This window comes from Gopherus flavomarginatus, chromosome 3, assembly GCF_025201925.1.
Source record: "Gopherus flavomarginatus isolate rGopFla2 chromosome 3, rGopFla2.mat.asm, whole genome shotgun sequence".
In the NCBI taxonomy this organism is placed as follows: domain Eukaryota; kingdom Metazoa; phylum Chordata; order Testudines; family Testudinidae; genus Gopherus; species Gopherus flavomarginatus.
Window position 1 is genome coordinate 406,359 of NC_066619.1, and position 13,881 is coordinate 420,239.

The 13,881-nt window shown below is 58.1% G+C and overlaps 1 protein-coding gene across 8 annotated transcripts in view; it reads right to left on the minus strand.

Annotated features, from left to right (window-relative positions):
- Positions 1–347: 347 nt before the first annotated feature.
- TPM2 (tropomyosin 2) overlaps positions 348–13,881 on the minus strand; it is a 29,360-nt gene continuing 15,826 nt past the window's right edge. For 2 of the 8 annotated variants that reach the window (XM_050943689.1, XM_050943693.1), the window contains 7 exons: positions 11,964–12,097; positions 8,251–8,368; positions 7,582–7,652; positions 6,080–6,155; positions 5,800–5,862; positions 4,637–4,706; positions 348–650 (listed from right to left, as the gene is read on the minus strand). In XM_050943689.1, the coding sequence (XP_050799646.1) occupies positions 568–650; positions 4,637–4,706; positions 5,800–5,862; positions 6,080–6,155; positions 7,582–7,652; positions 8,251–8,368; positions 11,964–12,097 (615 nt within the window). In that variant the 3' untranslated portion in view covers positions 348–567. Of the gene's footprint in view, positions 651–2,779; positions 4,061–4,636; positions 4,707–5,799; positions 5,863–6,079; positions 6,156–7,047; positions 7,124–7,581; positions 7,653–8,250; positions 8,369–11,963; positions 12,098–13,881 lie in introns of those variants that run through there. The other 6 variants (XM_050943686.1, XM_050943691.1, XM_050943690.1 and 3 more) reach the window with 3 other exon arrangements.

A 13,881-nucleotide genomic window follows, 5' to 3' on the forward strand; every position in this document is an offset into this window, starting at 1 on the left:
GTGATGTCTCTTCAGAGCGAGAATGGAAAACTCCCTGCCTTTGGGAGATGGAGAGAGATGGCTCTGTGCTATGGAGGTGCCTGCTCTAGAGCAGGGACAGGCCGCAATGACAAATTGACGCAGGAGATCAAACCCCAAAGACGGGAACGCCCTGATGTGGGCAAGTCCCCACCTCCCCTCAGCAAGAGACCAGAGGGGGCTGGCTCCTATACTATGGCAACATCTGTCTACCCAGTCAGGCCAAGAGCCCCACTGAAATGAGCTGGGGAGGGGGGGCAGAGGCTCTCAGCTGTGGGCAGCTTCTCCCCACCCTGACCCCCCTTGGCTAAGGACCAGACATCTGTCCATCTTGTTAAACTTGCTTTAATATTTGGACATGAAGACAGGACAGAGCCGATCTGGCTGTGCACAGACAAGATGCCCCAGGGCCAGGGTATGGGCCGCAGGGTTTCCCTTCTCATGGATGTGTGTCTTTGGCCATGATGCAGTTCACTTGGTGACCTCCAGAGGGTGCCAATGGGGTTCAGGTGCAGGGGCAGGCGGATAGAGTGGGACTCTTCAAGCAGCTCAGAGGTTGTTCAGCTCCAGCAGGGTCTGGTCTAGAACTTGGTGAATGCCAACGTTCTCCTCTTTGGCACTGGCCAGATTCTCTGTAAACACAAGGGACATCCAGACACACATCCGGACAGACAGACACAGATCACACAGGCACGGAGACAGACCTGCCGGTGCACAGGGACAGACAGACCGAGCCAAGACACACGCGCACACCCCCACACACCTGACAGGATCAAAGCCAGACACACAGACACAAATGGACATTTTCCACAGTCATGTGCTTCCAGCAGAGCCAGGTCCATCCCCAGCGACTCCTGCCCAGCCACTCATGATGAAAGGTGCATAGTACTGACCAGCTGCTCCGGCACTCAGCTGGGTGCAGTGATCCGTGGAGAGCAGGAGGAAGGCAGCAGCTCAGGAGAGAGGACAGCACAGAGGGAAGAGAGAACAGCACTAATGAAACTGCAGGAGCCAGTTCTTCTAGCCCTCGTGTACAGCACATGCTACGGGAAACCTGCTCACAGCCAGCGCTTCTGCACTGCCCCCTACACCACTTCTGCTGGAATGAGACTCGCCACCACACCCTCAGCTGCGAGACACTGGGTCTGGGGGTGGAGTAGCTGGGAGCTCCCCCTTCCAGTGCATCTGTCCTGCTGCCTACCAGAGTCCTTGCTGGGACAGGTGTTTCCATGAGGTCACCTGCGGCCAACGCTGCTGCACAGCGCACCTGCTGGGAGAGGCTGGGGCCAGAGTAGCTGGGCTCCTGCCCTGTTCCTTACAGTTCCTGGAGCTGGAGAAGCTGGACCTGTGAGAGCAGTATCCAGACAGCCTTTGCCTGCAGCAGCTGGGTGGTTTAGGAAGGTCCTGGTAGAGCCGGTGGGAGGCTGGCTGTCCCCTTCCCTGGCTTGGGGAGCTCTACGCTCTAGGGAGGGTTCATGTGGCTCAGCCCATCACATGGGCACTCCCTCCCCAGCCTGGGCAGCTGGCATCAGCTCAGCAGTGCCCCCATGGGGAAGGCAGGACTCTGGGTATTACAGCAGGCTCCCGATCGCTGGGTTGTGATGGCAGCAGGCTCTGCCCCTGGGCAAATCAACCAGCTTAGGAGGCTCCAGCCATTCAGAGCAGGCTTGTCACTCTGAACTTCAAGGCCAGGGGGTGGGGTCCATGTGCCAAGTACCCAGCAGCAGGGAGAGGGCAGGGACTCCCTAGGGCCCAGGCCCACCCAGCCTGGTGGGACCTGTTACCAGGACTCGGGACTGTAGGGAATGTCCTGGGCAACAGAGGGGGCGAGCGATGGGGCTGGAACACCCCAAGAGACACAGGCTACATGACATAAGCATGGGCTGAGGCTGGCTCAGTTGTTAAGTTCGTTAAGGATGACCCGCAGTTCGTTAGTGAGAATACGGTTTTTCTCCGCCTCCTGCTGGGAGCGCGCTATGGAAAACAGACGTCAGCAGCAGCAGAGGGAGAGAGAGAGAGAAAGGAGAGAGTTAGTGCAAAGAGAAAGTCAGGTGAGCACAGAGACGCTATTGGTGTATGCTGAGCCCGGGGGGCGCATGGCCCGCAGCCTGTCTGCCCAGTGCAGGAAGGAGAAATGACTTCTGGGCTACAGGCAGAAGGGAGCAGGCTCAGGCCTGGCAAGGGGATGGAGCAGCATGGAGGCATTCGAGAAGGAAAGAGGACATCCAGGAGATGGGGAGCTTTGTATCACAAACTGGGGTGAGGTCTGACCCAGACACGTCATGCTCTTTGAAGGGGAAAGCCAATCACCGCTCCAGGAAGGAAAGTGCTGCCGCACTCAGCTAAACACAAGCCAGGAAGCCAGGCCAGGGCTGTGAAATGGTGTGTGCACTGGGGTAGGTCCAGGCAACGAAAGAGAGACAGGGTTGGATCTAGCTCAGCTCAGGCTAGGACCTGGAGCCCGAAAGGAGCCCAAGGACCAGGTGAACTTTCCTCTCAAATGGAGCTAGCTATGCACTTGTCCCTCTCCCTCCCCGATGCACAAAGGGGGAAGGTCGCCCTGACAGGCATGGCTGAGCTCAAGGGTCTGTCCGGGTTCTTATGCCAGGCCCCTCCCCACAGGGTCCAAGCACCTGTGGATGTCCGTGCTGTGGAGCACACCTGGCGGGAGAATCCCCCATAAAGGGCCATGTACAGGCATGAAAATGAGAGTGAAGGTGAAAAATCAAAGCAGCATGAAGAAAACAAAGGAGAAACCAAGGAGAGAAAATGTTTTATTGAGACCAGCGCATTGACCAAGAAGGACAGAAAAGAAAGTAAGTCATGAAATGTGAACTCAAGAGTAACATGCGAAGGACAGGAGGAATACAGCGCAAGGACGGGATGCAGTAAGGGCTGCCAAGCCTCCCATGTTTTCCTTCCACCCCATGAGAGTGACCCTCCCCTCTCCTCTTGCCCTCAGCTTTGGAGGGGCTGCTTCCAGCTGTGGGGAATCCCCTCCAGGGGGGTGTCAATGGGGAGCAGAGCCCAGGAAGATTTGGTCAGCGGATGTGGAGCCCACGCTGCCCCTCCCAATCCCAGCACTAGCTGCTCCCTTCTTGTTCCCAGCAGCTGGGCTAAATGCACCTGCCTCTTGGGACCCAACATAAGTAAAGCTCCCCTTTGCACCAGGGCATGTCCCTCCGTCTCCTCCCCCGAGGCCTTGAGGTCCTGGCCCCACAGCTGCCATTGTCCTCAGGCTTGTTAGAACTCGGCAGCCCTTTGACACAAAGCATGCCCCATGGGGCAGGCGAGGCAGAAGGGAGCCAGATGGCCAGTAGGATGGGGAGCCCTGGCCTCTTCTCCTGGGCTGCAACAAGAGCTTTTCTCTACTTTATCTTCCGCACCAACTTCTCTTAAGGAAAGAGAGAAATCCAAATCTGCAGCCATCCCTCGGCCCGTGCCCACGGAGCAAGGATCAGTTGAGGCCAGCAGACAGAGACCCAGCATGTGGGGTGAGATGGGACCATGCACCTTCCATCTTCAGACCCCACCCCCAGGCGAAGGGTCAGCCCCTGAAGTCTCACCCCACTATCTAACTGGACACTTCGCTGCAGCTCACCAGATCAGGAAAGCTGGCCACACGCAGCCCCTGGGCAAGGCCTATGCATGGCACATTGCAGCCGGGCTGATCGTGGACCAGGGATGCTCCCCAGTCTGGGTTATGGGCTGGTCACTGCTCAGGGACTCTCCTCTCCTGCAGCTTTCACTGAGCAAACCACAGCCACCTAGCAGCACTGGAGCTTGTGGGGACAAAGAAGGGATGGACAGACACACACGCAGTGGGGAGCAGAGACCACGGGATAGCCGGACAGGCAGGCGGGGCAGCCATGGTGACTGAGGTCACAAGCAGGCAGGGTGGGAGGGGGCGAGCAGACAGTGGGAGTGGAGTGCCATGGTGCTGGGACCGCTCGGGGGGCTCAGAGGGAGGTGATGTCGTTAAGTGCATTGTCCAGCTCCTCGCTGATTGCCTTATACTTCATCTTCTGAGCATACACTTCGTCTGCAGGCAGGAGGGAGTGCGGGGGGCGGCCCGTGGCAGAAAGCGGAGCAGGGCAGTGAGGGGGAGGGAGAAAGAGAGAGAGTGAATGTGAGAGAGAAAGAGACCTTGCTGCCATGGGAGGGTGCCGGGTAAGGCTCACACAGGTGCATGGGCCTCTGACAGGCCAGGCTGGTTCCTCCCACCCCTGCCCTTACCTCATTGCTCCAGGGCCTCGCATGGCCCCTTCTCACCAAGGGGCTCTCCTGGCCAGACTTGAGCTCCCTGGCCACTCTTCATCCCCTCCCTGCCTATTGTGCTCCTGGCCAGCCCCCTGTTCTGGGACCCTTCCTGGCCCACGCCCATCGCACGGTGATCCTGCCTCTCCTCCCTTCAGACTGGGATTCCCACGCAGGGGGACAGCTCGTTCTGTGATACCCACCCGGGCTCTCTGTCCCTCCCTCCTCTCCAGATCCCAGTGCTCAGCCAGTCCCATGGCCAGAGGTTTTGGCTAGGCAGACCCTGAGGCATGTCCTGGGCCTCTTAGGCTGGCTGTGCTCTGTGAGGAGGGGGGGCAAAGGGCAGGCAGGGTCTCTTTACCTTCTAAGTCGTCAATGGTTTTCTCCAGCTTGGCCACGGATCGCTCAGCAAACTCCGCTCGGGTCTCAGCCTAGGGTCAGGAAATGGGGCGTTAGCTATGGTACCGACTGTCTGATGGAGAACTGGTCAGGAGGTATGTCAGGACTCTCCACGGGAAAAGGAGGGCCAGAGGCTACCCCGTTTGGCCCCATGGAGGAGCCCCTTACTGGAGCTGAGACATGGCGAGCAGCCAAACCTCCTGCTGGACTCTCTTCCCCAGCACATCTGCAGGGCTTGACTGCCTGCTTGGTTGTATCTGAAGTTGCAGCAGATCCAGCTAACCTGTCAGCTGCTCTGCAGCGACTCCAGCCCTGCAGCATGGAGCCAGGCCATAGCTGGAGGAGCAGCAGCATTCAGAGCCATGTGTGAGGCCAAAGCAGAATCTGCCTTTGTGCTGCTAATTTCAGCTCTGCTCCAGGAATGACTGTGTCTGCCCCCCGCCAAGCACCCCAGGGCCTCATAGGCTGTGTATGGCCCCTTAAGTGCATCAGAAACACATAGCTGGGCAGGGACGGGCGGTGGGGATGGCTCGTGTTTTGGGGCAGGCTGTCAGGGGAAGCTGGCCGGGGATCCTGTCCAGGCGGATGGTGGTTTTAGCCATTCAGAGGAGTGGGCAGTAGACTCAGTGTTTCTGTCCCTGCTCCGCCTCTGTCCCACCCCTGCTCTGCCCCAACCCCGCCTCTTCCTGCCCCTGCTCCACCCCCCCCCCTCTTCCTGCCCAGTTCCTCCCACTCCTCGAGCTCCCTGCATCCTGGCTTCTCTCCCCTCCACCCCCACCGCACCCCAGCCTCCTGCATGCAGTGAAACAGCTGTTCACAGCGGAAGGAGGTGTAGGGAGGGAGGGGGAGGCGCTGATCCACGGGGCCCGCCAATGGGACGGAGGCACTGCAGGGGGGAGCTGATGGGGGGCTGCCGCCTGGTGTTCAGGGCCCACCAATTTCCCCCCGTGGGTGCTCTAGTCCCAGAGCATCCACGGAGTTGGTGCCTATGGCCCACGGCCAGCACAGCCCACAGCCAGGCCCACTCTGAAGGGTGGCAGCAAACCTGTGCACCATGGGAGGACGGGGCGATTACACAAGGTCTCTGCCCTCCTGTCAGGGTCTCTGATTCTGGGCGTTTCTCACCTCCTTCAGTTTGTCTGTTAGCAGCTTGATCTCCTCCTCGTACTTATCTTCCTTGGTGGAGTACTGTGAAGAAAGACATGTCTGAGTTGCTGCACAGTCCCTGTGGCACCCGCTGGGTCCCTCTCTCACAGCGACAGGCTGGCGGGCCCACCCCGACCTGCCCCACCATTGGCCAGATCCAGGGCATCTCCCGGGAGGGCAGCACTCTGCTCCGTTCACTTCTCAGGCCCTGCTCCTCACCAGCCCCTGGGGGCCGGTGCTGCACCCCTCTGGTTCCTACCTTATCGGCCTGGGCCTCCAGGGACTTCAAGTTGTTGGTGACAATTTTCAGCTCTTCCTCTAGGTCCCCACATTTACTATTCCCAGCAGGCCGGAGCGCGCGGAAGAGAGAAGGGTGGGGCGGGGGGAGGAATGAAGGAAAGGAGAAAGAGAAAAAGCTCAGGAGAGAGAAACAGCAATTCAGATGGAGAGGAAGCAACAGCCAGCCTGGTCCGTGGCCCATGACCTCAGGCAAGCCACCATCCCCGCTGACTTACCCCAGCGGTAGTCATACAGCTCCTGAGAGCGTCCGGCTGAATGGCTGGGATGCGAGAGGCAGGCTCAGACACTCAGACTGTGCCCAGGCAGCGAAGGGGTAGAGTGAAACACCTGCCTGAGCAGGCTAGGCAGGTAACTGGATCTAAGAAGGGCCCAAAGTCCAGAGCAGAGATGCAAGAGTGACAGGACCAGCCAGCCCAACTTGCCTCTGCCAGCTCAGCCCCAGCTGGGCCCCTCGCGGGACCATGAGACCTCCTCCTGCAAGCAGCACAGCGGAAAGTAATTGGGACAGAGACTCTTGCGATACTGAGAGACAGATGTAGACAGAGAGCAGGAGAGGTCTCGCTCCCCACCAGGGCCTGCCTCATGCCTGCAGGGCCTACCCTGGGGCCTCGGCCAATGCTCAGTTCGCCCTGTGGCACAAGGAGCAGCCCTGCAACGCAGGCAGCCAGGGAGATGTGTGAGGTAAACCAGGCAGCAGCCAGCACCAAGGGCCACCCAGCTCGCCTCCAACCCCTGCCCCTCAGTGCATCGAGCTCCATCTGTCTCAGCCTCAGGAGCAGAACCAGACCCAAAGCCGTCCAGGATGGTGAGGGAAGAAGGAGAGGGCTCAGAGGATTGATGAAAAGGAGACAGCACGTCCAGAGGGTCGGAGAGGCAGAGAGGGACAGAGAGGAAGCTGCGAGTTTCCCCAGTCCCCTGCCCCAGTACCTCTTCCTCTGAGGCCATCAGGGATTTGAGGGTCTGGTCCATGGTGCGCAGCTCCTCTTCCAGCTGTCTCACTCGGCTGGGGGGAGTGAGAGGGAGCATCCCAGGGGGAGTATTCAGCCATGGGAAACCGAGCAGAGAACAAGATCAACCATTCCCACTCCTTGCACCCCCACCCACCTGGCCGGCCCAGTGGGGACAGTGAAGGGGCAGGAGCCGGCTGCCATTCAGCCTGATCAGACACAGAGAGCCAAGGGCCCCCCTAGGATCAGGCCACCTGCTCCGTCAGCTCCATGGGAACCTGCACCTGGATTCTGTGCCTCTGACGGGGTCAGTGGTGCCTCCTGCTGGAGAACCAAGGGAAGAGACTCGCCCTCGCCACGGACTCTGGCTGCCCACTGAGTGCCCTACGCGGCTCAGCTCCCCAAGGGCTGGATCCCAGCTCAGCCTCATCGGGGGGGAGAAGGACATATGGGCCTGAGAAACCCCGTCCCCGTGCCCTCCCCCAGCTGCCCGGGGGGTACAGACAGCACTCACCTTTCTGCAACCTCCGCCCTTTCCTCTGAGCGCTCCAGCTCCCCCTCAATGATCACCAGCTTACGGGCAACCTGGCAGGCCCGGCAGAGGAGAGACTGTCAGCCCGGTGCAGGCCCTGCAGGGCGGCAGCTGCGGGGACACAGCTCGGCAGCAGCCCCCCACCACAGTGGTGGCCGTGGATAGAGGCCTTGGGGGTGGGGGGGGCAGCAGGCAGAGGATTAGCAGAGAGGTGGATGGTGGCCTCCACGTGTAGTGGTGCTGGGAGGCAGAGGACATTGCATGTGGGGTGCTGCTCAATGTGGCAGGAGGCAGAAAGCCGGGGGGGGATACCCCCAGGGTGGCAGTGGTGGCAGGCGGAGGAGGTGCCCCCCAGAGACAGTGGCAGCAGGTGGGGGAGGGGTTGCCCCCCAGAGGCAAGACAGCAGAGGGTGGGGGGAGGGCAGGGGCCTCAGCAGCAGGACCCACTATCTCATGCACCATTCTCCGGGGCCTCTCCTACAAAAGGGGGTGTTGCTAGGAGCTGCCAGCCCCCCAAGGGATGCGCCCCCTTCATGGCAGTGCTCCAGTGCACGAGCCTATCCTTGGTGAGCCACCCGGAGCTGTGGATGCTCCTGGTGGTGTCAGCAGGAGCCCCGGGGATGATGGTCATTGGGAAGGACTGGTTCTCACCTCCTCGTATTTGCGGTCGGCCTCCTCAGCTATGTGCTTGGCCTCTTTCAGCTGCATCTCCTGGAGCTCCATTTTCTCCTCATCCTTCATGGCCCGGTTCTCAATGACTTTCATGCCTCTGAAGAAAAACCAAACCACAGTTACGGCTGCAATCTAGACTGCCCCGAAATGCAGCCATGATCTAGAGCACCCAACTTGCCTCGCAGCAAGTTAGAGCTCCCCAGCTCTGCCCCACGCCAGAGCGCCCCACACCTGCTCCCTCTCCTTTTGCAGCCCTAAGCACCCTTCCCTCCCAGTGAATTAAACCATCCCCATGTTCTAGATCATCTTGAGTGTCAGGAACTAGCCTCACACTGTTATCCCAGTGCCCACCCTGCCACATCCCTCACCCTCTCTCAGATCACTGCCACGTGGAGTCAGATGCTCCTGGCGTTGAGCTAGCAGCTCCCTTCAGCGCCATCCTAGCTAACACTCAGCGCTAGTTCTGCACCCTGTGTGTCAGGTATCTGTCCTGCCACCCACCACCACAGCATCTGAGCACCTCCTGCAGAGGCAGCAGCAAGAGCGAAACCGCTTGTGGGCACAGATCCCTCTGGGACAATGCATATGATGAAGCCCAGCCAAACGCCTGGGAGAGCTGGGGACACCACATTCTCCATCTATGGAAAAACCTCCCAGTGGAGATCAGGGAAATTCAGTCTGACCATCTTCAGGACACACTTACACCCTCCTTTCCCACACGGCACCAGTGATACTCACAGCTCTGACACCCAGTCTGCCCAAATAGCCCTCACGTAGTACACAAAAGCCTACAGCAAAGGATCAAATCACCCAAAGAGGCGGGGAGCCTGCGGAGGGACAGGAGCAGGGGCTCCCTAGGCAAATGGCCAGCAGTAGTCCTTGGCTCAAGCCTCTGAGCTGGGTCGACACACCTGGGCTCACAGGGCCCCTGCTGCACTCTGCAATTGCAGCTCGGGCTGTAGCGTGGGCTCAAAGCCCAGCCCTGCCCTAGGCTTCAGAGCCTGAGCTCCTGCTCGAGCCACGTCGACCAGCCAGTGTTAGCAGGCAGCGCGGGCCCCGCCAGCCCAGGTCTGTCGACCAGGTTCAGCAGCTCGTGGCTGTGGGCAATGCAGACAGTTGCCTGGTTCATGGAGAGGGCAGGCAGCCAAGGGAGCTAGTGACCCAGCCTCAAGTGACAAACACAAGGGTCGTTGGGCCCAGGCCCTCAGCCAGGAGAAAGGGGCAGGGATTCTTAGTGAGTTTGAGGTGAAATAAGACATTTTTAGACAGATACTCCCTGGTCCCCCAGCTTAACGAGGAGTTAAACAGGACCCCAAGGCTTTGAACGACTCAGCAAATGGAAGGTGGAGACAAAGTCTTTCCAACAGCGACACTTTGTCTGGGGTCTCCAGCTGCAAGCGAACTGCCCTCCATCCAAGAGCCGATCTCTGGGACGTACTGTGAGTGAAATCTTAGTCGTGGTGGTGGCTGCATCGGTGGTGAACGAGATAGATAGTTAAGTGTTGTTGGCAACTGAGCCCTGGTGTCTCCCTCTGTCTCCCAGTGGAGTCACGTAGTCATTGAGGAGAAGCAGGTGTTGCATGGATCCCTGCGGGACCCCGTAGATGAGAGCCTTCAGCACTCCCCATCCTCACTCCCCAAGTTCTGCTGGAGAGGAATGCTCACCCACTGGAGTGCTGTGTCATCGGTTGCTCTGTCAGGTAGCTGAGTTAGTACCTGCGGTTCACTGCGGTGCAGCAGCATGAGCATGGAGACCTTACCTGCATCCATGGCCCAAGGCCGTCTCTCAGTGCCACTAGAGTGGTTTCTGTGTTGTGCACTAGCCTGAACCCAGAATCCAGTGCATCCACGATCACGGCGCATGCTGGAGCACTGATTATTTTACCCTGGAACGGGAGGCTGGAGAGGTCTTCAGGGTTGACTGGTGGCTTCTGGAGGACAGGGCAGACTACTGGGCTTTCCAGGAGACTGCCCTGTGCTACACTAGTGCTGCATTCGCACATCTAACCAGTTCCCTGCTTTCCATGCTGGTTTCCCATAGAATAGTGAGTCACGGCTTGGTCCTTATTTCCAAGATGCTCAATGGCCTGGGCCCAGCACATCTAAAAGGTCCTAAAGCTCCAGGATGAAGTCCTGGTCACCAGTTCCGCTCCTCAGCACAACGGGACTCTCTCCCTGGAGGGTACAGCGCATCTGGACACGAGGCAGAGCTTTCCAGGGCCAGCTGAGACTGGAACAAACTCCCTCAGGGGCTTAGTACCATCACAAACTCCCCACCTTCCAGTCCCAGGGCCAGCATGCTTCTCCAGCTATCCTTTGCTGACACAGACCCGGGGCAGTGTGGACGTGTTCAAAAAACCTAATAGCCCTACCAAAATCAATCACTCCACTGCACCACCTGGGGAGAGGACAGGCACGTGTGACAGATGTTAGCCACAGCTGCAAGGTGCCCAGAGACCTCCGTGATCAGCGTGGGGAAAGAAAGAGTTTCAGGGCTGATGAGCCCTGCCTGAGACAATGAGTATCACCTGCAGCAGGACTGTCACTTACCCATGGGGAAGGCCTAAGTCCCCTTTTAATTATGGCCCAAAGGCTAGGTAAATATTCTGAACTCTCGACATTCTGCCACGAATGGCGGAGCCCACTCAGGAGTCACTAGGAAGTCACATCGAGTGCAAGGGAAACTCTGTTTGTTATCTGCTCAGCGCCTTACAGCCACACCCAGCATCACCCAGCAGGAACACGCTCCCCTTCAGGAACATTTCTGGGATCTATTTCTGTCCTCTGCATCTCCCTTCCCCAGCCATGTTTGCCATCTGCTCCCTTTCACTACCTGTGTGTCTCCCCATTACCTCCCTTCTGCCCACTCCTGAAGGCCAAACGATTAGCAACTGACTAGTTAATTAGGACATTGCAAAAGTGTTATCATTAGGCTTTAGAGTCAACACCTTGGCAAGGTCCCCAGGGAGTGGGGCAGTTCACAGCTCCCAGAGCTCCTGTCTCAGTCGCTGTCTGTGTGACTCTTGAAGTCTGGAGAGCTAGACTCTAGCTTTTGAAAAGCCTCATGAAATCTCAGTGCTGGCACAAGCTGAACCTGCTCCAGGGGCCACGTGACCCAGCTTAGCAAGAGAGAAGGAGCCTGAGGTGCCCCTGCTTGAGAGCAGTAACTGGCACCTTCAACAGTCCAACTCACAGCTCATGGCAACCTAGGGCACAGCTGGCCTCGGGCAGGCTGCTGCAATCTTATCCCCTGCCCCAAACTGCCCCCATCCAGGGGTGCCAAAACGGTTAAAGGGCCATGGCAATGCACTGCCACAAAGTGTGAGAGTCAGGGGAGGGGGTCAAAAGGAGTGGAGAGGAGCAAGTGGGGAGCAGGACCTCAGGGGAAGGGGCGTTGCAAGGGCACGGCCTCAGGGGGAAAGTGCCTGTGGGCCCTCCACCTTTAGGGGGCTTCCACCGCTCCTGCCCCCATCTCTCCCTGACATGGGGCTCAGCATGAGGCTCAGCTGCCCGTTGCTGCCTGTGACACCAGGGGACCCCAGTTCCATGGGATGGGGGCTTGGAGCAATCCCGCAGGGCCCTGGAAGAGGAGCCCAACCCTATGGGAGCAAGAGGCCACATCCAGGCCAACCCGCCCCCAGCTGCCAGGCTACATTCCCCTCCGCACTCCTTCCTTCCCACCAACCACACACCGCTCGCTCTCATCAGCCGCTTTCTCAGCCTCCTCCAGCTTCTGCAGTGCAGTGGCCAGGCGCTCCTGGGCTCGGTCCAACTCCTCTTCCACCAGTTGGATACGGCGGTTCAGGGAGGCCACATCAGACTCAGCCTGAGGGAGAAGCAGCACTAGAGTCAATCCCACCCCACAGCTGGAAAAGGGCTGAGAGCCACTGAACGAGCATGAGCCCCTCAGCACTGGGACCCTGTGCAGAGGCCATAGGAACTGCTGCCTGGATCAGCCAGGGGTCTGTCCTGCACACCAGCTGGCCTCTGACAGTGGCTAGCATCAGATGCTTTGAAAGTTCGCGCAAGATGCCCAAAGGAGAGAGAGGTGGAATAATCTGCCCCCACACAAAGTCTCGTCCTGGTCTCGAATCCTTCGAGATTGGCTCAAGGCCCTGAAGCATGAGGCTGAATATCCTTGCCAGAATTTATGCTAGCAGTAACAGGATAGCCCTGAATAGTCTTATCCATATAAGGATCCAATCCTTCTTTCAATTGGGCTAAATTTTGGCCCAAATGTCTTGTGGCAGTGAGTTCCACAGGACAATTATGAACTGTGTGATAAAGCGTTTCCTTCTGTTACTTTTTAATTTGCCACCTTTAAATTTCTTTCACTGTCCTGGGATTCTAGGACAGCAGAAGTTCCAAATCTACATTCTTTAGACCAGTGGTTCTCAAAATTTTGTATTGGTGACCCCTTTCACACAGCAAGCCTCTGAGTCCGACCCTCCTTATAAATTAAAATCACTTTTTTTATATTTAACACTATTATAAATGCTGGAAGCAAAGCAGGATTTGGTGGATGCTGACAGCTTGTGACCCCCGCATAATAACCTCGCGAGCCCCTGAGGGGTTTATCCCCCAGTTTGAGAACCCCTGCTCTAGACGATTGTTTTAGATGCTTTTGTCATGTCCCCTTCTTATTTGTCTCTCTAAGCTAACAATGTTGATCAGTTCACTCTCTCCTCACAGGAGCCTTTCCAGACCCTTGATCATTCTCAGCACCCTTCTCTGAACCCCTCTAATTCTGCAATATCCTTTCTGAGACAGGGTGTGCAGGGGAGGCCGGACCATCTATTTATATAAAGCCATTCAAAATTCTCCATCCTATTCTGAATTCCTGACATCTCATCTGGGTTTTGGATCACAGTCTAGCCAGCGCCTGACTCCAGTGAATCCTGCACCTCTCCCTCGAATCCAACTCAGCCCCAAAGAACCACCCCCAGTGGACCCTGCACTGTTCTCCCAAACATAGGCGCTGACTTCTAGTTTTCCAGGGGAGGAAGGGGGCTCTCTCAGGGGGAAGGGCCTCCTTCCCCGCTCCAACCCATGGCCCTGCCCCCATTCTGTCCCTTCCCCCAAGGCCCCACCCTCACTCCGCCTGCCTCCTGAGGTCCCGCCCTCGCTCCGTCTCTTCCCACCTTGCTCCACCCCAAGGCCCCCACCCACCTGCTGCTTGCTGCTCTCCTCCCTCCCACAAGCCTCTTCCCCAGGCATCAAACAGCTGTTTGGCAGCACTCCTGATTAGCTCGTTGGGGACGCTGCCAAACCACTGACTGGCACTGGCAGCACTGAACAGCTGTGCCTGGTGGGTGCTGAGCACCCAGTATCTTTTTTCCATGGGTGCTCCAGCCCCAGAGCACCCACGAGTCAGCAGCTGTGCTCCCAGAGGCCAGCCCAGTTCTAAGAACAGATAGACAGATGGCAGGATGGACAGATAGACACATATCTCCATCCCAAGCCAAAGCCCAGTCACTTTGGCAAGCGAGCATGCCGGCCTGGGCAGACAGACTTGTGTGAGCAGGGCACGAACTGGCTCCGAGATTGGGGGCTAGCCAGAGCTGCTGCCTGGGCCGCAGTGTCCACACTGCTCCTTTTAGTGCACTACCT